Below are 23,711 nucleotides of genomic sequence, written 5' to 3' on the forward strand. Positions count from 1 at the left end.
ATTCACTGGTTCTGCGTGTCCAGAGAGCAGAGCACCTGGACAAGTCAAGATAGTTTGCAGAACATCATAAAATGTTAATATAGTAAGTTCAAAATTATAAAATGAACTTATGTTAAATCATAAATGAATTTATACTAGATTGACTGATAGGTAAGCAGTAGCAAACAACAAAATTTTGAGAAAAATAAAAACTGAGGGGAAAAAAACCTCAATAAATTGGCATAATCCCTCATTTAAAACATACGGCAGAACTCCCTGTTCACTCCTAGGGTGCTACCAATAAATAGTGTGTTTGAAAACCCCAGATTAATTCGTAATATATTCATGCTACTACACTAATTATTAATCAGTTTGTGTTTTATTCTTTTTCTCATTTGTGTTAGATTATGTCTAAGCATTTGGACAGCCCCCCAGCAATTCCTCCTAGGCAGCCCACATCAAAAGCCTATTCGCCACGATACTCCATATCAGACCGGACCTCTATATCAGACCCTCCTGAGAGCCCTCCCTTATTACCACCACGAGAACCTGTGAGGACACCTGATGTTTTCTCCAGCTCACCACTACATCTCCAGCCTCCCCCTTTGGGCAAAAAAAGCGATCATGGCAATGCCTTCTTCCCAAATAGCCCTTCCCCTTTTACACCACCTCCTCCTCAAACACCCTCTCCTCATGGCACAAGAAGGCACTTGCCGTCGCCACCACTGACACAAGAAGTGGACCTTCCTTCCATCACTGGGCCGCCCGTTCCTCCACGACAAAGCACTTCTCAGCATATCCCTAAACTCCCTCCAAAAACTTATAAAAGGGAGCACACGCACCCATCCATGCACAGAGATGGACCCCCACTGTTGGAGAATGCCCATTCCTCCTGAGCTTCTCTGTTCCAGGACAGACGTTTTCCCAGCCCCAGATCCATTGCTGGCGATGGACGCACCGAACGTGCCAGCGCGGACGGGTCGAAACGACAGCTCCCAACACTAACGACTCTCCTTCGAGATGCAGCATAAGATGGTGGATTTTACCCGAGACATAATTATACAATGAAAATGGTATTCGTGTAGAATCTGGAAAGACTGATCTGGAGAGATTGGACAACTGATTGATTGCACCTGAATCAAGTAAAGGGACTTTTTCTAGCCAATGGGCAGGAGTCCTCTTTTTGTGAAGTGATCTTTATCATTAAGGGATGGAAAACACAGTCTAGTGTCCTGCAGGCCCACACGATGACAGTTTTTGTAATTCAAAATATGCACTTTTTAAAAAGAAATCTTAAACAGGGATCTTCACATCTCCTTTGTTTTTCTTTGCTTTTACTCATCCTACTTTAGAATATTTTCTTAAAAATCATTCAGAGGACTGTGAGGAGGGACTGTGGTGCCTGAGCTCGTTGGAGTCAAGGCCCAGCACTGTGCTGCAGTCCTGTTTACAGATTATTACAGTGAAGTGAATGGGTACCGAGGCTTCACCAAAGAGGTACTTTTTTTCTTTTTTTTTCTTTTGTTTTTTTTCTTTCTTTCCTTTTTTTTTTTTTTTTAGGAGTAATTATACTAATTTTAAGAGCATTTCCCCACCCACCCTCCCTACACAAACAAAACGTGATGGTGTTGCCTTCAAATGAGAAGTTTTGTTTCATTAAGGTGACAGAAGAACTTTTTTAAAAATGTAACTGTCAAGTATTCGATTTACACTTAGGAGACTGTTAATCTATGCTAGATTGTTATTTTCCCCACTTCTCCCACAAAAGTTTACTGGTAATCCATGTCATGGCTCATTGCTGTCCCTCTAACCATACTCTGGAAATGCAGTCACCCAGTGTGAAAAGGAGCACTTGCTGGGCACCACTAACATCGTTCGTGTTTTACTGATAGTGAGTAATCAGCATATCTAGAATTACCTTGCATTGCCGAAATCATGTGTATATAGTGAATGTTATATAATAAACCTGGCAGGTCTGTTTTAATTTAATTGAATAAAGATAAAAATACTTTGTTTGGCTGGCATATATTAAATTATTATATGGAGAAAATGGTTGATTCTTATTTCTTTCAGTTGAAACACACACAGACACACACATAAAGCATAAAAGCACGTATTGTGGTACGCCTTGATTTCTAGTTCTGGATGTATGTATTCATCTTAAAGAATGATCTAAAGTTACAGTTTGGTATGTAGGGAAAAAATTGGGTTAGAATAGGATGGTTATCTTTTAAGCAGAACTTTGTAAGTTTTTAAATTTCCTAGGCAACATGTATACAGTTTATTAGTTTATATTAAACATTCTACCTTGCTTGAGGTCTTTGCTCTATCAAAACTATTCATAAGAGAACATCTGCCTACATCATTAGTATCATAATACGGATTATTCATGAAGCCTGTGTACTGATCTTCTGAGTCTAACCAATACTGTGAGTGAAATGCATGCAACTTGTTGAAGAGAAAAAGCTGTACGAATCTCCACGGCAGTGTCTGTGAGTGTGCGGTCCTCCATGCTGAGAGTCATCAGTTCATCAGTATGTGCATGTGTCCTCGGAATAATGAAGCAACATCTCAGCAGTTCTGTTAGCTATGCCATCAGAGACGTTTTTAAGAAGTGCTACATCATGGTGGAAACCTCATACTTTAATAATTTCCTGTGATATTTATTAGAGCATTAAACGTAATGTACATCACAGTAGTACAGCATATAGCCCTTTAAGACCGGAATGTTGATTGCATCATCATTAAGCAATCCATCCTATCATATCCTTTCTTATTTATTTGTTAGAGTTGAATCTTTTTCGTTTAATATCTGTACCACTCCTATTAAGGTAGTCATCGTTCTCCTGGTAAAATGTCTCCTTTTAAAAGTTTCCCCCCAAGTTAATTTCAAATCCACTCTTGGGCACAAAGTGTCCATAAGACCATTCATTCAACAAGTGTTCATCTAAGCCTACTTACTAGTGCTGCTACAGTTAATCATAATACACATTCCAGAATCCCCCATGACTTTATATTAGATCACCCTCATTTTCCATAGGATTTCCCTTTATGTGTCTTATGGATCACTTCTCTTTTTAATTACTCCCCACCCCACTCCAAATGGGAACCTGACAAGTCACATTAGAGCCTATTCAATCTCTCTGTGGCCAGTGTGTTAGCCTAAAATAATGCTTTTCAACCCCGCTGACCTTTTAAAGAAGAAAATGTCAGATTTGGAGTTCTAATCCTACTTCTCCCAAAGGAAACCATTCTCCGACCCTAGTGGTTCTAGGAGACCACTTCACTGTGCATCAGCATTGTGGATAGAGGATATTTTTAATTCTGAAGTTGACATTTGGGTAAAAATATTTTCTGCAGTGGTAACTGACTAGAAAAACCCCAACTGGACGCCCTTAAACAGAGGTGAGAAAACTGTATCCTTGCCTTCTTCATACGTGAAACATTAACTAGCTGACAAATTTATTCTTTGTAATAACTAAAATATACTTATTCAGGGACAAGAAGTGGCTGAGAAGAGAAGTGCATCACCACAAAATTCTGCTTTTGAATCCAGGACATTACAAGACAGTCAATGCAGCATACTATTTCTAAACCACATTCCAAAAATGGGACATTTCTTTTAGAAATGGAAATGTCCTTAGAAGGTTCATTATCTTTGAATCACAAAATAAAAATATTTCAAGGTTGAATTAGGTGGGCTGATAAACAGTAACAATAGAAAGGGAGGCTTTTCACATCTAGGAACTTTTTAAAACAGGAACAGATAAGTACATGTTTCTAAGTTTATTGAAATACAGATAATTGACTGTTCCCAGCCAGCCCTCCAATGTATTTTAAGAGTACAGACTTATCAGGAAATACACAAACATCGAAAGTTTCCTTAATTAAAGGCTGGGTATCAGATTATGTGTTTAGTGGGTTGCTATGCTCTATCAGCTCAAGAATGTTTTAATGGTTGTGAATTTAGGAAAGAGCACACCACACTAATACTACAATCAACACAACAGTCTAGTGAACAAGTACTATTTCACTTGGAGGCTGTATTATGTTTCTAAATTCTTCCTTAATGGGTTTTTCCACAAATTGAAAGTTACTCAAACCAAAATTTTAGTTGGTATCTATGACCATGACCATGATCTTAATTCTCAAGTTTAGCTTACTTTAGTCATGTATTTCATCCTTTAAATGATAGCTTAAATTTGGTTCTAAATGGCTCAGCAAAACAAATCATAAAAACGGAGGGAAAGGCTCCCAGTTAGTGTAGTATATATAGTGAGGAAAATCTTTTATTTCCTCCTGATTTAGAAAGAAAGGAATTTAACCATTTATTTCTTGGTATTCTGCTGCTATCTGTAGGTTCACTTACTCTTTTAACCTATATCGTATGACTGTTGTCCTGTTGCACGTTAATCTTTACCAGTAAAAGAAACATCACAAGGTTAATATCGGTTTGGCTGAAAGAACTGTGCAGTAGAATTATTTGTAAGGGAAAGTGATGACTTATTTATTCAGTATTTTTCTCTTGAAACATCTCCTTACTAACTTAAAATCATTTCATAATCCCTCATATGTGAGCCAATGAAATATTCTGAGCTCTAGTTAAGAAGCATGAAGTCTATAGGATAAATCTAAACAAAAGCATTTGTAACTTGTTTTGTAAATTTCATGCCTTATTTTCCATTTTTGACACCGTAAAGTGCATTTTCTGTCAACTGTGAGCAAATTTCCCTTTGCCTTTAATGAAAATAGTGCATTAAGTAGCCAATTGCTGCAATTATAAAGCAAGTTCGCTAAAGGTGGATCCCACTGGACTACCATTCAAAGAAATCGATGCATAGGATGGAAGTCACATGTGGTGTGGCTTTAGGGAGACTGCACCTGTGCCAGACGCATGCCACTTTCAGTAGCTGCCAAATGTGCCTTTAATTAAGAACATCTCTAATTTTTTTCTTCAGATCAAGTCAGCATTTGGGGGCGGGATCCGGGCAGGGGACCTTGGGGTGCAAATATCTGGTGAAACTCACCAGAGAAGAAGCCTTTGTCAAAGTGACATGTATAACTTCAGTTGAAATGTGTTTGTGTGTATATATATATGTGTGTGTATTTGCCTTTGTTTAGTAGCACGGTATTTGCTGAAATAATCATCCAAAAAATTGCTCTGTCAGTCTTATTCTGATGTAAAAACAAAGTGCAGTCTACACATCTAATATGGCCTTTGTACCTAACCATGTTCATAGGTAATCTTTGTACTCTGTGTGCAGCAGTATTTGGTTTGCATTTAAAGTGAAAATAATGGCTGTTATTTTTCTGGCATTACTAAGACAAACCGAAAAATAATAAAGAAAAATGCCTTATGTAGTCCACAAGTGTATTATTTTTGTATTTGAGAAAGCACTCCTCTCAGTGTCCGTCGCCATTCTCCTTGAGCTTGTGCTTCCCACACAGAAATAGTTCACTCTCTGTAGTGGCCTTCTTAGAGAAAGTTCAGTATTTCCTTCTGTCTGAAGCCCTAGGACTAATGAGTGGGAGGCCCTTGGGATGAAAATTGATACTTTAGTGACTTTGGGTGTCACCTGGATGAAGTTTCAAAGGGCCAAGGAGAGCATGTATTCTATAAAAGTTAAGATACCACAATTCCTTGACAGGCGAGTTTTATCGAGACCTGTTGGAATGTGGCAGCCTGAGGTTTAACAATCCTTCCCAGGCTTAGCATTAAAAGATGTAGTTTTGGGGCACCTGGGTGGCTCAGTGGGTTAAGCCGCTGCCTTCGGCTCAGGTCATGATCTCAGGGACCTGGGATCGAGTCCCGCATTGGGCTCTCTGCTCAGCAGGGAACCTGCTTCCCTCTCTCTCTCTCTGCCTGCCTCTCTGTCTACTGTGATCTCTCTCTGTGAAATAAATAAATAAAATCTTTAAAAAAAAAAAAAAAAAGATGTAGTTTATGGTTATATGCTGCGAACAAATTTTTTAATGTGAGGTCATTCATGATGAACTACAGAATGTAAAAATTGATGAAAAACGTAGCAATCCAATACCCTCATTTAAAAAATTGGAGTGAGGCCTGGCCAGCATTCTGTACCATTCTGTGCCTGAGACAACAGACTCAACTTCAGTTCCTGGTGTACAGAGGGCTGCTCTCAGGACTAGCTAAAATTGATCTGGGGTTCACCTCTTGCCCCAACTCTAAAAACACAAAATCATTAATTTGTACAAATTCTATGTGTAAGCTACTGAAATCCAATTATGTATTATTGAGTACATTCTAGGTAATCAATTTAAGAGCTATAGGTAAGTAACATTAATACTGGTATTAGTCAACTTGGTTCTGAATTTGCTCTTGAAATGTCACTTCTGAATTTTAAGTGGGTGGTTTGCTTTTTTATTTATTTTAATCACATTAGCTCATCACACATTCAGAGCACTTAAATCTCTAGGGTATACCCCGCAACGGTTGGGTGGGGGGGTTCTCTTTGCAGACAGATGCACATGGCTTCCAGAGAATTCCAAAACAGCTTATGCACATTCTATTGTTTTAAGACTCTTGATGCTCATTAGAGGCAAGAAAAGAATACAGTCCTTTTTTAGAAGCTACTCTCTCTACTTTCATGACTCATGAAGAAAAGAAAGAATCGCTGTGGGAGAGCACAATAAGCAGATGCCTTGGAATCACGTATCTGTGTTCACATTCTGGTTCCATTATTCATTATTCACTATTCCATTATTCACATCTATTCACTAGATGTGTGACTTTGGAGAAGTTACTTATATAATCTGAGTCTCTATTCCTCCTCAATATGTGAGGCTAATAATCCACTGGGGGACTCCAACGAAGTTTAAAGGTAATATGTGTGAAGCCCAATGCCTTTCATAGAATAGGTACTTACTAAAGGTAACTAAAGTTATGAGGGATATGTTTTCAAAGTTTGACTGTTTTGGGATATCTTTGAAGAGGCTGATATTTTATCCTAAAGTCCCCATAACTTCTTGATTCTTTACCATCCAACTTCCTTTTATGTTCACTCTCACTTAACTTGGTTTTGACTGACTGTATTATATGCATTTCATAGGGCCCATCTGACTAGTCAACAAATATTTGCTGTTCCAGGTACACTTCTGATGTTAGGAACATAGCAATGAATTAAAAAAAATCTGTTTAATCTGATAAGATTAGTCATCTAATGAGGAGATGTAGACAATGAGAAACAGCATATACGTTAGAATGTCGTAACTGCTACGAGCAAAGAAAAGGACGAGGTGATTGGGAATGTAAGGGACGGGGTGGTGGTATATAAAGGTGATGATCAGCGTCAGCTCAGAGAAGGTGGCGTATGAGTAAGGACTTGAAGGAGGTGAAGGAAGGAGACATGCAAGTGTCTGAGGAAGGGATATGCTGAGACGCAGTGAAAGAACAGTTCGGGAGCCTAGAGGCAGGAGGAATAGTGAGACTCTGTGTGCCTAGAAAGGAAAGAATGTGGGCAGGATAGGAGAGGCCATCAATGGTTTAATGGGATCCAGATCACTTGTAATGACTTTGGCTTCCATTAAAATAGAGTCCATAGAGCATTTGAGTAGAGCTTTGCTCTGGCTGCCATGTTGAGAATAATTAGGGGTTCAGAGTGGGAGTGGGGCGCTTAGTCCGACAGAAGGCAGCTTGGTCAAGATAATAGTAGTGCAGGTGGTGAGAAGTGCTCAGAGACATCCAATTTGCTGAGATACTGAACGTGGGGCTTAAGTAACAGAACTGTCGGGGTGCCTGGGTGGCTCAGTGAGTTAAGTGTCTGACTTTGGCTCAGGTCATTATCTCATGGTCCTTGGAGCAAGCCCCAAGATGGGCTCTGTGCTCAGCGGGGCGTCTGCTTGTCCCTCAGCCCCTCCCTACCCCTTGTGCTCTCTCTCTCTCAAATAAATAAATAAATAAATAAATATCTTTAAAAAAAAAAAAAAGAATTAAAAGAAAAGAAACAGAATTGTCAAGGAGGACTTCAAGGGTTTTGGCAACTAGAAGAACAAAGTTACCATAAACTGAGTTGGGAAGGTAGAGCTGAAGCAGGCTAGGACACATTCAGCTCAATAAATATGTCAGACATCTGAGGGGTGCCAGGAGGCAATGGGAGTTAGGAGTCTGAAATCAGGGTCGAGTCTGGGCTAAGGATATAAAATTGGGAGTCATTTTCATAAAGATCATATTTGAAAGCTAGCAGACCGGATTAGATCGCCAAAGAAGCCAAGTACAGAAGGGAAAAAGAAGAGCTCTAAGTCACGGAGAGCCCCAGGGCCCTCTGACAAGAGAGGGAGAAGGAGGGAGAACCAGCAAACAGACCAATGAAGACAGAAGCCAACCGCAGTCTGTGCTCTTGGAGCCTAGTAAATTATTTCAGAAGGAAGAGGGGATAAGCATGTCAAATAGGTTTGATAGGGAGAGTGGACCATTCATTGAGCAAGGGGAAAGTCCGTGATGACCTGGACACAACCAGCTCAGTGAGTGGTGCGGGCCCAGCGAGTCTAATGAAGCATGGGAGCAGAGAACTGGAGCAGTTCCCTCTCACGCTTCCCGGGAAAGGTAAGCAGGGACATAAGGCACAGGCAGAACAGTCAAGGTATCTTTTGCTTAAAAAAATGGTAGAAAGAAGTGCATGCTTGAATGCTAAAGGGTTTGCCCCAGTTGGAAAGTGTGATAATGAGGAGAGGGGATGTGACCTAGTGCTGAATGGAAACAATCCACTTAGAAACCCAGATGGTGTCCTGCAACAGGCCTTTACAGTAGATCCCACTGCCTTCAGATGAAGGGCTTTAAATACATGAGGAAGAAAGAAAACACATTCAGTATTCCTGCTAAGAAGTATGAGCGTTTAATGCTACTATCTCTGAAGGGAATGAGGCAAGAAAAAATCTATAGAAAAGAAACAAGTTCAGATGACTTACCAAGATCACACATGCATAAGCTCTTTGAAAACAAGTTTTGGAAAACAAGCTATTTGGGTAGAAAAATCTTGACTATTTTGCATGTCTGACAACCCCCAAAAACAACATTTTCAGCACTGCCTAGATCATATCGTATGTTCTTATACAGCTGTTTAAAACTTTGGTCTAGGGGCATTTGAGTGGCTCAGTCAGTTGAGGTTCCGCCTTCAGCTCAGGTTGTGATCCCAGAGTCCTGGGATCGGGTCCTACAACGGGCTCCCTGCTCAGTGGGGAGCCTGCTTCTCCCACTCCCTCTGACATTACTCCCCCCACTTGTGCTCACTCTCTCTCTCAAATAAATAAAAATCTTTTTAAAAAATAAAATTTCTATTTTTTTCCCTTAAAATATATAGGTCCTCATCAATTTTCTCAACCTCTCTTCTGTCACATTTTCCTTTTTCCTCACGCCCTCCCCACCATGTGAGACTCACTGGCCCATGTTCCGTAAGTGCCAGGATGCTCAGGTGCTGAGAGGACTACACTCACATCTTTAAGTTGAATCAACTTTCGGGCAATGAGAATCTCAAGTGTTGCAAAAGCATTACTGGTTTTAGGCTCAGGGAGAAAATCAGTAATGGTGATGTTTCAAGAGAAAGTTTAGTCTGAAAACTAGATTTAATTTTATTGTACAACTTAACATAAGACATTCATTTTATTGTTTTCCTAAGTACATGCGATTATCTGGAATATACAATCAATTCTACCAATCTATTATAAAGGACACTAATCCTGTATATATGTATATTTTAACCAAAATCTTACTGTATGCGATAGTAAAGGACACAGACAATAAATGTATGAATTCAGAAAGATTCATTTGGGTTTTGATGAACCATCAACCTTCTATATCTCAAGGTAAGTGTAATCAGTTCTTTATTCTGTCCTAAATTTCCATCTATGGCTAGACTCTGAGTACTGAAGTTTACATACTAGATCGTTCAACTTATCGGTCTAAGAGGTAACAGCTCTCAGCTCTCAGTGGGCTGAACCATCACCTGCGAGCATTTAAAATGCAGATGCCTGGGCCCCACTCACAAATGCTCCAGTAAAGTGGGACTGAGCTAGGACCCAGGAATCTGAATTTTTACAAGGGCCCTCATGGAGAAAGAAACGTATCCGTAAAGACTTGAAGAAGTAAGTGAATGAAGTATGAGATCGTGAGATGCTATAGAAAGCTTTAAGGGGTTTTCCCTGGGCAAGCACAAAACACCATTCTACTTTCAAGCGCCCGATAGGTTTAAACTATTTGTCCCATGACGAAGCCCCCCCACTGCAGAGAACCCTGTAGCGTGGGTCCACAGATCCCTGGTTCTCCAAGACTCTAGTTAGGGGTTCAGAAAAGCAGGGCGATCCTTGCTTGGGCTTGTATACAGACCACACCAGGCTTCGGAAGGGACGAGCTGCCCTGCAGCTCCCAGCCTGTGCAGAAACATCCCCCTCATCTCTTAGGGGGGGGTGGGGGGGGAGGAACCCAGGCACTCCCAGGAGACCGCTGTGGCCTCCCATGTAAACTGCACTTCTCCGGGAGACTAGAGCTCACAGATGCAGGAATTGCAAGGCTCTTTCTCACCCTGACTTCCTGACTTCATCTCTCATGCAACGTTATATGAAGTGTCATTAAGAAACGTCATTAAAGATCCTATCTCTGCTATCAATTTATACTGCTACATAGAAAGATGATGAAATGAGCCAGCACAACACAGAAAAAAGTAGGAAACTTTTTTTTTTGGTGGAGTGATGTTTTATAACTCTAGATGCTGTGAAAGTGGCAGTGGTGCCTTTTGCCTTTAAGCAAAACTGCTTTGGAAGACAACTGTATTTTATTTCCTTTGGTATTTTTCTTTTTAAAAAAAATTAAAAGGCAGGAAGGTAAAGCGACAACCTCAATGAGGAATGACTCTCTGTCAGATGATGAGCAGAAATTATTCTCCATAGCCTACTGTGTACTATTCAAGAGGTGGAAAGGAATTTAAAAAGATACGTCATAGTTTGTTGTAGTTCCTGCCCTTGAAGGGACTTACATTCTTCTCGGGAAGACAAGACAAAGCGCATCAAAAGATAGACAAGTTACAGCACCAGAGATCACAGGAAGATGAGGGACTTACGCTGGACCTCGAAGACTGGCAGAGAGGAAGGCGGCTGGGGACAGGAGTGAGGCAGGGCCGCGCGGCCTGTCAGCCAGCGGTAAGAGCCCAGCTCCGCGGAGGCACGCCGCCCAGCAGGCCTGCGAAGTGTGGGGTGACAGCCAGATAGAGGACTGGTGGCCGCGCTGCAGACACGGACAGCCTTGGAGGTCAAGTCAAGGAGTTCAGAATTTGACAAATAAGAACAGTCAAAGAGTTTCACACAATGCAGTATTTGGGAATATTAATGTGTTAGAGATGTGTAGGACTGATGGGCACAGACAGTACTTGGGGGCAGTTAGGAAATTACCAGAAAAACCCAAATTCCAGGTGATGGAGACCCAGAGAAGAGCAGCACTAATTATTACTAGTGTTACAGGCTAGTTTCATAAACTGTAACGAAACTGAGTTGTGCTACAGATGTAACGTCAAGACTTTTTCAAAGGATGTTATCAAAATGAAAATTTGAGGTGTTTGACAGTTTTGAAACCTTCCCAGTAGTCGATCATTTTAATGGCCAACATTATGAAGGGGAGAGAAATGTTATTGTTTTTACATTTTACTTAAAAGACTGTGACTCGTACTTCACTTTCCAGGCACAGTCACTTTTGCGCTGTGCTTCCAGGTACTCCCCTAAAACCGTCCTCAGCCTACGCATGGAAGAAATCTGGCTTCCAAGGGGTTCATGAATTTCAGGAAAATGAAAAGCTTGGCTTACACCTAAATACTGGAAACTCCCCAGACTTGGCAGTGATCTTTTAAGTGTTCCAGATCACCTATTGTTCAAAGTGGATAATGGCTGAGTTCCTAACTAATCATCAGACAAGCAGAAGAAAACCTGTTTAACACTCAAAAGTAGAACTTGCCCGATTCTATGAAATAACACGTTCCTAGAGGAACAGCCCCTCAAGAAGTTGGTCTGAGTACCAAGATTCTGAATGAACAGTCACCAAATGCCTCTAATTTATTACAGATGATTGTCTGGGAAGAGAGACAAATTGTTTAAACCTCATTTTTTCCTGTTATTCTTAGTTCGGGGCATGTCAAGGATGTGGACCACCTTGGCCATCTCTGTGTGGAAACGAGCACATTCTAACACCCCATACCCAGGCCACCCTCACTGCAATGATTCCTCCGTCTGAACTATAAGAACTCTGGTGTTTTTTACAGCTTACTTCTAGAAAACAGAATAAGGTATTGCCAGCCCTAAGTTTTCATTCTGACCTGGTGTTTTGGAGCAACCCCTGTTTGTGAGCCACTAAAGCACTGATGTTGTTGCCCCTTCTTTCCAGACTGAAGAAAATCCTTTTAAAAAGAGGATGTAGCTGAATAAGTGCTTTTCCCCCCAATCCATCCGCTCATGAGTGAATGGGACACTCAGGATCACTAAGGGATCTTTGAGTCCTGAATACTCAGTAACACACGGACTCTGCACTGTTCTCATCGGCAGCACAACCCACACGAGGGAAAATGTTTCTTTGGCCTCCCGGTTTCAAGAGAAATCTTTGTTCCCTGTACTGATTTTCATAACCACAGAACAAGAGAAATACTACTCTCAGGGTTCTCTTCCTGTTCAGAGAGCAATGTGTCTATAAGCTTTGAATCTTCTATATTATGGCTTAAGTGCAAATCCTCCACAACTCAGACTGGCAACAGGTAAAACACAACTCTGTTAATTGATCCTTTGCCTCAAGGGATGTTAGGTATTGGCTTGGGTTTTTGGAAGACATATGGCAAGACAGAACTGGCCCCTGGCATCGTGTGTATTAGCCTGAGAATCCTGGGATGAATTCCTAAGGTAAGTGCCTGGGAAGCAAAAAACTCACATCCACGTTACATGCTCAGTATCATACTGGGGGAATGACTTCAAGTTGGAAGTTTTTGTTCTTACAAACATTTATTTTCTTCCAAATTTACTGTGTTTCTGTAAAGCTGTGAAAAGTCTTCATTTCCCTTTTCCCAAGTGCTGAGGTTCAAAAAGCCAGCTCTCACCCATAGACTAATCTTCAGCTCTTCACGGTCTTGTATGTTGATTTGGTTTCCTATGTAAGTATTTATACTAGTTTTCCTCAGGGATTTATACATCAATATATATAAGTATATATATTCCTACACAGATATATACAGGCTTTTTATCCTCATCTTACCACTTGACAATACAACTTTAAATATGTTTTACACAGCTGTTCCTTGGTCAAGGTCATTTGCAAGAGCAAGTCGGTTTCTGAAGAAATCTTGTTTGGTGGGTGAAGGATCCATTGAGGGATTCTCATTAGTTTTTTCCCTGTATTCTGATCCACTGGACCTAAAATCTCAGCACACAGATAAAGTACAGGTTGATTTGGTTTTAATTGTTTTCAGATATTTTATCCAAATTGCTTTGCATTTGTAAAACAGTTGCCTCATAGATCTGGAATAATTTTTACTTCCCTTCCATTTCATGACTCAGGACATGTGTAACTAAAGTTTGCAACGAACGTAAAGAGAGTATCTTTCTAATGCTTTATGGAGACAGTTGTGACAACTGTGTATGTCAGTGTAAGATATTGTGTATAACGTAAAGGGGGAATAAAAGCTCAGAAAATGGAGGAAATCCTATTTTTGATTCAACCAAGTAACTACTCCACCAATTACCGAGGCCCTTAAATTCAAATGGATGGGATTCATTGTTCTCAGCCAAGGTTATCTATCAAGGGCCATTACTGAATTTGGGCGTTACATTACAAACTCTTGCTTTTGCTTGTTTTCATTTTGAAATGAAAGATTTATTGAAGCCAACCACACATATATGCCACATTTGGTAGGATGCAGAAATTAGTACAGTAGTCAGATTGAGGAGATTCTATCATCTCAACCACCATGAAGGAGACCAAGCCCAATCAATAGTCAACGACTCAGATCAGTCCAATTGAGTCCCCAGTCGAGGGTGCATTCTTCCTTTATCTTGGTTAAGCCAGTTGGGTAATCCATTCCAGCTCTGCACCTTCTCCAGATTGTTCATGTCAGAAGTCCCTGGAGGGAGGAGGCTTTCTGGAAATAACCTCTGATAAGCTACGCTGGGGCCCTTTGACTAACTTAAATTCTGAGCTAGAATGGGTCGAACTAGCCCACTAAGAACCAGTATCAAAAGACCTCATGTAGGATGTATGCAAGTGATGTTATTGAAGTTCTTTGTCCAAAGCTCCTAGACAACTGAACAAGTTCTCCATATGCTGAGGCAGAATCGAGCATGCTTCCACTCTCCACAAAAGAAGGGTAAGTTCTTTCACTGTCTTTGGTATGCTACGAATCCTCACTGCTGCTGTTAGATAAGTTAACTGTGACTCTATCATTTATTGCATTAATTGGGCAGAATTCACACATCCCTTTACATTATCCAAGGAAAGAAGCTGGATCCACACAAAGACTAAAATCTTGATGTCTGGAAACCTAATGACTGACTGGACGTTTTCACTATTCGCCCTGATACTTGGTATCACAGATGAAGCCAGAGCTGCCCACCATGTTTTCTACTTCCGGTCAGGAAGCAGCACTTTTCCACTACACTCCAGTGCACAGAGAAAAAAATATTCTTTCTCTCAACACCAGTCCATCTGCGTACTCATCAGATAAGATTCTATCTTATCTGGTGGGGTGAAAGTCCTTTGCCTTTTCAGAAGCCCCCTTGGAACTCTCCCTTGAAACAGCCTCCACATGCCCTACCCTAAAACTCCTTGTCTTCTCTCAATTCAGATTTCCCACCTACCTACAGTTCAAATCCTCCCTGAGTAGTACAGTTGTGCCCAAAATGTCAGGAAGATATATTTTTTACAGTTTTATTCTTTCCCCACATCTTCTGCTATCCAGAAGGCTAGGAATACCTATAAGTTTGGGGGGTGGGAAATAGGAAGCAAGATTTGAATCTGGCTGGTGTTTCTTCTGAATGGTTCCCCCCATGTGGCAGTTTCTCATCAGAAAATCATCAGTCAAAACTTAAAATCTTTACTTCACATTTCCCCCTCTTAGCTATAACTGATCTCTTCAAAACCCAATATGTCATACTTTGATGGTTCCAACATGCAACTGTTTAGTGTTTACCTGGAAATGGGAAAGCTTTGATGTCACCACCAGCCCCAAGGACCACAGAAATCTTCACCAGTTGCGTTCCCATTTCTGAAACAAATGCCAAAATCGCCCTGTCTGGTTTTCAAAGTCCACAAACTCAGCTTAGTATTTTCTTTTTTTAACTGCTCTTCTCACAAACCACTTTCTCTGTGTCTCCAAGTATTTGAATTTCTCTGCATCTCTTGATATTAACTATTAATTAACTAATGACTACGTTGCTAATCCTCTTCAAAATCCAGCATTCTACTGTAGCCATGACTATATGCTCCGTTTTAACCTCTTCAAGACAATTTTAACTGCCCTCTTTGCAATGCCTACAGAGTATGTGGCCACTTGGACTCTTCCCAATGTGTGGTCGTTAGGCTTTGAAGTAATGTATAAATTACCAGGAAATAGCCTGCAGAATCTAGGAAAAGGGGCCAGTGAGTTTGCTTTTATTGCCTTCATCTATAAAACAGAAATGGCTTTTGAGCTCCTGGGGCCATTTTGGTTGACTGCAGGGCAGATCTGAGCAGACACTAGAGGGATGGGCAGGCAAATGCTTACTGGATAGGGGTACAGTGGCTGCCAGTACATTCTAACACAGAGCAATCCAAGTGCTTGATGGAAAGAGAATAATCATCGCTATGTTTCCTTCCGCTCAGTCCACAGAGACAAAGAAAATAACAAGCTGGGTAGGTCATACACATATAGATCTGCTACAAATAAGCCGTGTAAGTTTATCTGGAGCTGGGGAAGGGAGGAGGGGTAGACTCCAGTGCCGTGGAACCCTATGACCTAAGAAGGGGTGGTTTTCTGATTGGAAACACTGTCTGCTGTGCAAGCTTTAGGAGACCTGCGCAAGGAAAAGTAAGGGAGCAGGGGACACCCATCCTGTCGCCCAAATCAGTTGGTCCTGGTAACCAATAGGGTGACAAATGAGCATTCGTATACTGTATGTTTGCTGAGTGCTTCCTATGTTCTAGCTACTGAACCTTCAGCTAGATTACCCTTACATTTAAACTGTAAGCTTCTAATGGGCTACAACTATGTCTCTTACTTCTTTTGTGCTAGACAGAGCCTAGTACACTAAAGATATTTAACTTAGTGATGGATTTCAAATGACCTATTAAGACACATTTGTAATGAGGTTTAAGTCATCTAAAATGTTATGCCTTCAATCATCTCCTTTAATTTGGAAGTGATGTAGGGAAACGAGATGGGAGATGAGAGAGGAGCCCAGAGTGGGCAAGCAATGGGAGAAGGACTTGAGATAGGCTGGGAGGAGGTGAAGAAGGGGGGCTACATTATCAAGTAGTTCTTTGGTAGTCCCGCTTTCTATTACATGGTCTGTTCCGCAGCCGAGGCTGGGCATTTGTGGAAACAGCTGAAAAGATACCAAAGAAGAGGACCCGCTGATGTTCAGTTACATGGAGCCCTGCAGACATATTCCGTGTGTGTGTGTGTGTGTGTGTGATTTTGGTGTGATTCGTGCAGGGAGAGTGATGATGTAGGAAGGAGACAGTCTGAGGTATATACGGTATAAAGTGTTAAAGAGGAAAAGAATGGGTGAGGAAGCAGAATTAATCATTTGGAAGCCATACGCTTTTTCTTCTACTCCCCCAAATTTGAGGATAAGAAGAGCCTCTCTGCTCTGTACCCTCAAACTGTCTTCCATAACCCTTTACCTCCATACCACACCCCCAACCAAGAATACTTACTAAACTAAGTGCAAGATTTATACATAAAGATAACGTAGCATTTGCCTCACGCTTCAGAGTAGTCTAGATGTAAGTCCTGAAGCCTCCATATACAGCCTTCCAGAATGGGACAGTGTGCCTTACTCCCTGCTCCAAGGCAGAGATAGGATTCAGTCCAGCATCAGCCTATCACATTAGGTCTGTTCCTGGCTTCTGAGGAAATTCATTTCAAATTTTTAAAGTCACTTAACATTTCCAAGCTTTAGATAGGTAGTCTTTATTCTGATCAATTCTGGGCAGCTTTCAGGGACATGTGACCTGGTATCTACCCAGGACAAATGTGCCTGAGACAGAAATAATCAGAGCATCATCCTTTTCCCCAAATATCTTAGGCATTTTTCAGGATTTTTTTTTTTTTTTTTTTTTTTTATGATGTCAACTTGACTCTCCCTTTTGAATCCTTGTGGGTCTGAGTATTCGGCCCTCCCAGCCTCAGAGGGAAGAGAACCCTTTCTCGGGTTTTCTGTTGCATCTGGCTCCATGCCTAGCTTCATCCCGAAGCAGCACTCTGGGTGTGTGGGGCCACCAGCCAAACAAGCCCCTATGGATACAAAAAGGGTGTCAGTGTAGACAGGAATGAGCCTCCAGAGGGCTGTGGGGGAGGCAGGCAGCGAGCCCCAAATGTGACACTGGTGGCTCTTCTGGCACTAGTCCATTTCGGACCTCTGAGGCCAGGCTGTGGCATGGTTCTGGTACCCAGGTTGAACCACTTCTTCAAGTCACAGGGCTTGCTGCCAGCCTGACCTCCCAACACATGGGAGGAGAATGAGCTAAATGTCTCTTTCCAGTTCCTCCCTGTATCAGTCCACATGCCTGACTTCAGAGTGCAAGTTCCTACACAACAGCTGGGACTATGACATTCACGATTCCTATACAAGTGTCTCACAGAGCACATGCACGTAAGAAAGAATGCTTAACTTTGGAGAAGGATGGTGCGTTCTCATCTGAGTTAAGAGCCGCTGACCTTTCTGTGTCGCTCTGGGACCTCCTTGCCCTTCCTCTCTATCTTAGCATAATGGAGCAAATTTCCCATGGTTCTTACTCAAGAACACTCAGGAGAAACTCCTCAAGCTGCTTCTTTATCCTGTGCAGAGTCCCAAAGCGCCCCTCGCAGCTTCCTGACCCAAGGGGATGAGCAAGTACCAGCTGGGGGTGCTCAGGACCCTACCCCAGATGTTCAAAGCCAGGAAAGCCTGCCAGAGGGAGCGGCCACCTGTGTGGTCCCCCCTCGACTTCCATTCATAGACCGCTTTGGACGCTAAACACAAAGGCAGCAGCAGTTTGGTGGCAGCACTGTGACTGATGCAGGGGAGACTGATCTATGAGAAAGGGTAAGAGGACTAAGGAGATCCACTGAACCCTCTAAGAAGGATCCCCAAAAGGTGCAAGAAGACTGAAAGCAATTAACCTACATGAATTTGGAGAGTCCACAGCTAGTCCTCAGCATTGTGCCGAGGCTGGGGGCCAGGGGGTGGTGGGAGGGCTAGAGAAAGATAAAATCAGGTCTTCCACATGGTGAGTCTTTAAAATTATAGGTCCCAACGCCATATTAATTTCTTGTTCCCGGTGTTAAAAAGATGTGATTACTCAGATTGATCTAAAACAAAGCCAAAGTACAGATAAAGCAAATCTCAGCACTAGAAAGGACTCAGGTGCTCATCTTGGGCAATTCCCCACTCCGTGCAGGAGTCCCTTCCATTAGCATCCCTGACCAGGGTCACCCAGCTTCTACTCAGGAGAACCCAGTCCCTCATGAGGCAGCCAGCTCCACTTCCAGGACCTGCATTTTTAGAAAGTTCACCCTCTTACCCACTGTTCCTACTTCTGCCCCCCAGGTACAGAGAGGACAAGTCTACCTCCTCTGCCTCACGTAACTGGCAGAGCGTTTTCTTATATCGCTCTGAAAACTGGGAATTTGTAAAGGAACCAGTGGTGAATCCATGGCTCACTGTTTTACGACAGACAGACTCACTCACTATACAGGACAGTAAGCAAAAAGTTGGCTATTTGTTTGGGAACACGGTGGTCTAAAAAAAGAGATAGGTTTAAGCAGCGCCTCTCTTAGGAGTCCTTAGAAGGATTCAGGAGCCTAAATCCTAAGGTTGGGCTGGAGGGTTGTCTGCTTCCAGGTCTCTCCATCCTGGCCAAACACGACGGAGGTAGGCCCTAGGCCAAGAAAAATCTAATCTATGAACGTAAAGAGAGGAATCCAAGTCTTAACTCCTCACTCCCTACATAAAGGGGGTCTAGCAATAATCATGTGGACCTTGGCAAAACTGAAAGGGGACTTTGTGGAGCAGTACTGCGTCTAACAGCGACACTGTTGCTTTCTTCCTTGTCCTCATTCTTCCAGCAACAGCAGGCAGGGCCCACACCCACAGAGGCACTTGTCTCGCTACATCCCTCCCCATGGGAGAAAAAGCAGATACACCATCCAAAAAAAGTCCTCACTTCAGGCCTGCCCCCTTTCATCAAAACCATTGTCTAAATCAGCCAGTAACTTCTACCCTCAAGGAAAAAGTGATGTTCCTCAACTTCCTCACTTACCAGCAACTCTCCAAAGGCAGCTACAGTGTCTTTAACTTTTCCATCCACTAACTGTTTAAAACTGACTGCAAGAACCTTCTCTAAAAAGAGAAACTAAGTAGCAGGAAAAACCTCTCCAAGGAAGAGGGAGGTGGCATGAGGACCAGTGGAGATAAGGGACAGTAAGTAATCTCCCAGGCAGGGAATGCCTAGACTGGAGAATCCTTCTCAGGTCAAATGCTAAAGGCTTAAATCTCTCTTCTTTACATTTCATGCTGGGGTCTGGCCACCATCTCCCAGTCTATAAGACAGTGCTGGTAAGTGCTGGCCTAAATGCCTGGGGAGTGATTTCCTACAGCAAGGACTCGGAGTCTTTGAAGGACCACCGAAGGCAATGTCTTGTTTTGGCCTCCTACGGAGTATGGAAACCCCACTAACATAATTTTCTTTAACTCAGGCCCAAGTCAAATCCATTCCATCATTTATGCTAAGGAAGACACTAGCAAAAGTCCCAATAACCATGTACTAGTGTCCAGGATAACTATAGACTCCTACAGGCAGAAATGCTGAGACGCCTTGGAAAACTTTCCACAGGTGGGTAGATTTGGAAGGAACACCCATTACACCCAACTCCTACAGTGGAACCCGGACCTCCCCATCTAAATGGATTTGATTGTCACCAGCTCATTACCCTGGGGACCTCCTCTGCTTCATCCTGTCAGACACATGACTTTGGGAACAAGGAAGTGGAGCTAAAAGAGGCAGAGGACAGGGCTGAGTCTGCTTTTACTCTAGAAAAATACAATAAGAAACATCTTCCCCAGACAGGAATTGTGGCTACTGGCTGCAGGCACTGGGCTTGAAGCTGTGTGTGAAACCAGGCTACTTAAAACTTATTATGGTTAAAACCTCCAGACTTAGCCCAAAGGGAAATGAGTTACAATGCTGTCTTGTCTAAGGGCTACTCACTTCTTTTTAAAGAGCTTGCGGAAGGAGCTGCGAAAGCCCCCTTTCTGGTCTTGCCTGGGGTTTTGATCGCTGAAAGATGTTTGTTCGCTTTCTCTTTCTTCCTTCGGACAGAATCTGGTGGTGTCTTCTAAATGCATCTCCTGAAAATACAAAAGAGGGGTGGTTATTTACTCTTTCCAAAGCTCACGTTATCCTGACTGGGACCATTTTTTTTTTAACTTTGTCACTTTCCCCTCTCACCCCAAAGAATAATGGGGAGCACCCTATTCCCACTAAAGCAAACCTAGGCTAATTAAGAAATCAGTGAAAAGAGGACAATTCTGCTGAGTGCAGAAGTATTTTGTATGTATCAAGACAAACAGTCTTAGAGTAGGATTACGGTATAACAATAATTAAAGATCAGGACATAAGGGAAGTTAGTATCTAAAGGCTACAGAGAGTAACTTCTTATTCTGGCACCAATCCTGTCTTGCTGGGTAACGAGCAGCGGTCCCCTCACGTCTCTGGGAATGTTTCTCTTTCTACAAAATAAGGTAGTTCCTTCATCACAATGCTAGTTCTAAACTCAAGCTCCTAACTCTCCATTTTAGACATAAACGAGGGAAGGAGGTTTTGCGGGGTCAGATCTGTTTAGAAGTAGGTGTCAACCATGTCTACATGGGCACATATGTGCATGTGTGTATGTGTGCCTGCCGCACACTTTTAATCTGTAAATACACATTTAGTATAGTTTTTGGCATTCTTAATTCATGATAGGTACAGTGTGAAGTAAAAATTAATAAAAAAAAAAAATAAGGCTCTATCTTCTGTGAACTTTCTAGTTTAAGTGTGAGATGTGCTAAATAAAACAGATATGCACTTATATTTCTGTTCCAGATGAATGAAGTATTTACTGTGGAGTGACTGAGACCTAAAAGCCTAATAAAGTTGCTGCATTTTGAACCTAAGAGAACCCAAGGAGTCACAAAAAAAACCACTATGAAACGAGCATGAGTTGAATGGGTGACTGCTTGCTGACCGTGAAGTGAGGCGTGGGGATGATTTTTTTTTTCCCCCCAGGAAACATGGGTTTGACTCTGAGAACTTAACTTGCAGTTATAGTAGCAGATCTAGAGGTTCCCTGAGACGCTACTAAGATTCATTACTATGCTGTGGAGAGCAACGTCTTGACTTAGCTTAGTGTGCTGTTTCTCAAACTGTGGTCCTGGGGCGACAGGATGAACCGGAGCTTTTATTTAAAATGTATATTGCCTGAGCCCCAACCCAGACTTGCAGAGTCAGAAACTCTGGAGTTAGGTCTAGGTAATCCTTACACACACTGAGATTTTAAAAACCAGTGGTTTAAGGTATGCTCCTGCCCACCTGCTCTTAGCGTTCATGAGTCCCCCTGGACTCCTGCTAAGACGCAGACTCTGATTCAGTAGGTCTGGGATTGAGCCTACATTCTGCAACTATAATAAGCTCCCAGGTAATGGACGCATTTACTACCAGCCTAAGGACCACATTTTGACAGCTGGGCTTTTAGGGACTGCTTAGGAACTAAATATATTAAGTTTAAGGAAAATCTCTCTGTGCAATCATGATCTTGATAATATCTTGCATTTGTATAGCATTCCACACTTTACAAAGCCTATCCACATACTTGATCTTATTTGGCCTGATGCCCCACAACAACACTGTGAGTTATGCAAGGTATGTATTGTCTTAATTCTACAGATGAGAAAACTGGAGGCACAGAGATGCCAAGCGAGTTACCCAAAAGCACACAGCTATTTGGCAGCAGAGCCAGGACAGGTGTCAGATCTCCTGACACCCAGGTAGGTGTTCCTTATACTAAAGCATGCAGCCTTCTTTCCTGACTCTTAGAGACAGGATTTAGCTAGCTCATCAGGGCACGGGTAGAAGATACACAGAGTGTATTTAAGGAGATGGAATAGTAGGAGCTTTACACATCTCAACAGCAAAGAGCTGACACCTTTAAGGATAGGGCTTTCGAAGGATTCATCTTTTGTAACGAAAACCCCATCTCACTTCCACCTCAACCACACACTCACATACAAACATGCACACATATACACATATATACATGTACAGAGAACTGCCCGCATACACACATGCATGTATGTGCACATACATACACACATGCACATATATATCTACACACAGTCTCTGCCCACCTGGACTGTGCATTCTATCTCTCTCTAGGATACCTTCTGAATCTTTAGAAAGAAAAATTTTGTCCAAAAACAGAAATAATAAGCAAGGTGACCTTTGTGTGAAAAATTCACATGCTTGAAAAATTTACTGATAACTGAAAGAGAAAAGGCCTCTTTTAGCTGACCTCTATTTGCCATCTCCTTATTGTCACTTTCTGAACCAACTTGACTCATGTATGACACTGCTAGGGGATGAAACCTGCTGTCCAGGATGTCTGATTAACAGTACCTAATATACTGTTTATTGTTATCTGCTATGTCTGATAAAGAGTCACAAATATTTGACTCATCGTTTGCTTCTCAGATATATTGCTCGTTATTTCTCATTAATGTCTTTTTTTTCCTGTCAATTGTTGAACTCCTATTTTTTCACATATTCGCTGAGGGAGAGAGACTTTCATGAACATGTGACATAAAAGCATTTGGGCAGCTTAGACTACACTAGTTAGAAGTCTTTATATGTAAATCTCTGCCTATCTCAAGTCAGTTGGAATTGCCATTATTATTTCCTGCCTACCTCCCTTGCTAATGAACTTTTAAACTTTGACACAGGCCTAAGATTGATTTGCCTAAGAAATTTTGCCTCATAGAATTTTGTAAAGTTCAGAGTTGAAAACCAATGCCAGAAAAAAAAAAAAAAGATCTCAGAACTCTGGGGAATCTCAGCAACTTTAGCTGAGCGTACGAAAGTCCCTCTGCAGGAACCAGACTTTGATTCTGGAGTCCAGATGGGCTACGAGCTTCAAGGCTCTTCATGACCCAGCCCCTTCTTTTTCCTCTGGCCTATGGTCCACTAGTCCCACCTGGCACAGTATTCAAGAGGAAAAGACCCTGCTGTTTCTAAAAAAGACTCATGAGCCTTTTTCCTATGTCCCTACCTCACTCTTCATCTAGGCAGCTTTTAAAATTAAATTCAGACATCCAATTTATCCAGAAGGCCCTGTCTGTCCACCATTGCTCCAATGTTCCATGCTCCTGGATTGGAAGAATAAATATTGTGAAAATGTCTATGCTACCTAAAGCAATCTACACATTTAATGCAATTCCTATCAAAGTACCATCCATCTTTTTCAAAGAAATGGAACAAATAA

General features: G+C 41.9%; 2 protein-coding genes across 17 annotated transcripts in view; one reads left to right on the forward strand and one right to left on the reverse strand.

The window, feature by feature from the left end:
* Positions 1–5,340, forward strand: part of SOS1 (SOS Ras/Rac guanine nucleotide exchange factor 1) — a 145,492-nt gene extending 140,152 nt beyond the window's left edge. For both annotated transcript variants that reach the window (XM_059188529.1, XM_059188530.1), the window contains one exon: positions 384–5,340. In XM_059188529.1, the coding sequence (XP_059044512.1) occupies positions 384–875 (492 nt within the window). In that variant the 3' untranslated portion in view covers positions 876–5,340. The remainder of the gene's footprint in view (positions 1–383) is intronic.
* Positions 1–23,711, reverse strand: part of ARHGEF33 (Rho guanine nucleotide exchange factor 33) — a 129,569-nt gene that overhangs the window by 37,419 nt on the left and 68,439 nt on the right. For 3 of the 15 annotated variants that reach the window (XM_059188531.1, XM_059188532.1, XM_059188544.1), the window contains 2 exons: positions 20,405–20,544; positions 12,945–13,371 (listed from right to left, as the gene is read on the reverse strand). In XM_059188531.1, coding sequence (XP_059044514.1) covers positions 13,242–13,371; positions 20,405–20,544 — 270 coding nt within the window. In that variant the 3' untranslated portion in view covers positions 12,945–13,241. The other 12 variants (XR_009357381.1, XM_059188534.1, XM_059188536.1 and 9 more) reach the window with 11 other exon arrangements.

This window comes from Mustela lutreola, chromosome 9 (genome assembly GCF_030435805.1).
Source record: "Mustela lutreola isolate mMusLut2 chromosome 9, mMusLut2.pri, whole genome shotgun sequence".
Classification (NCBI taxonomy): Eukaryota; Metazoa; Chordata; class Mammalia; order Carnivora; family Mustelidae; genus Mustela; species Mustela lutreola.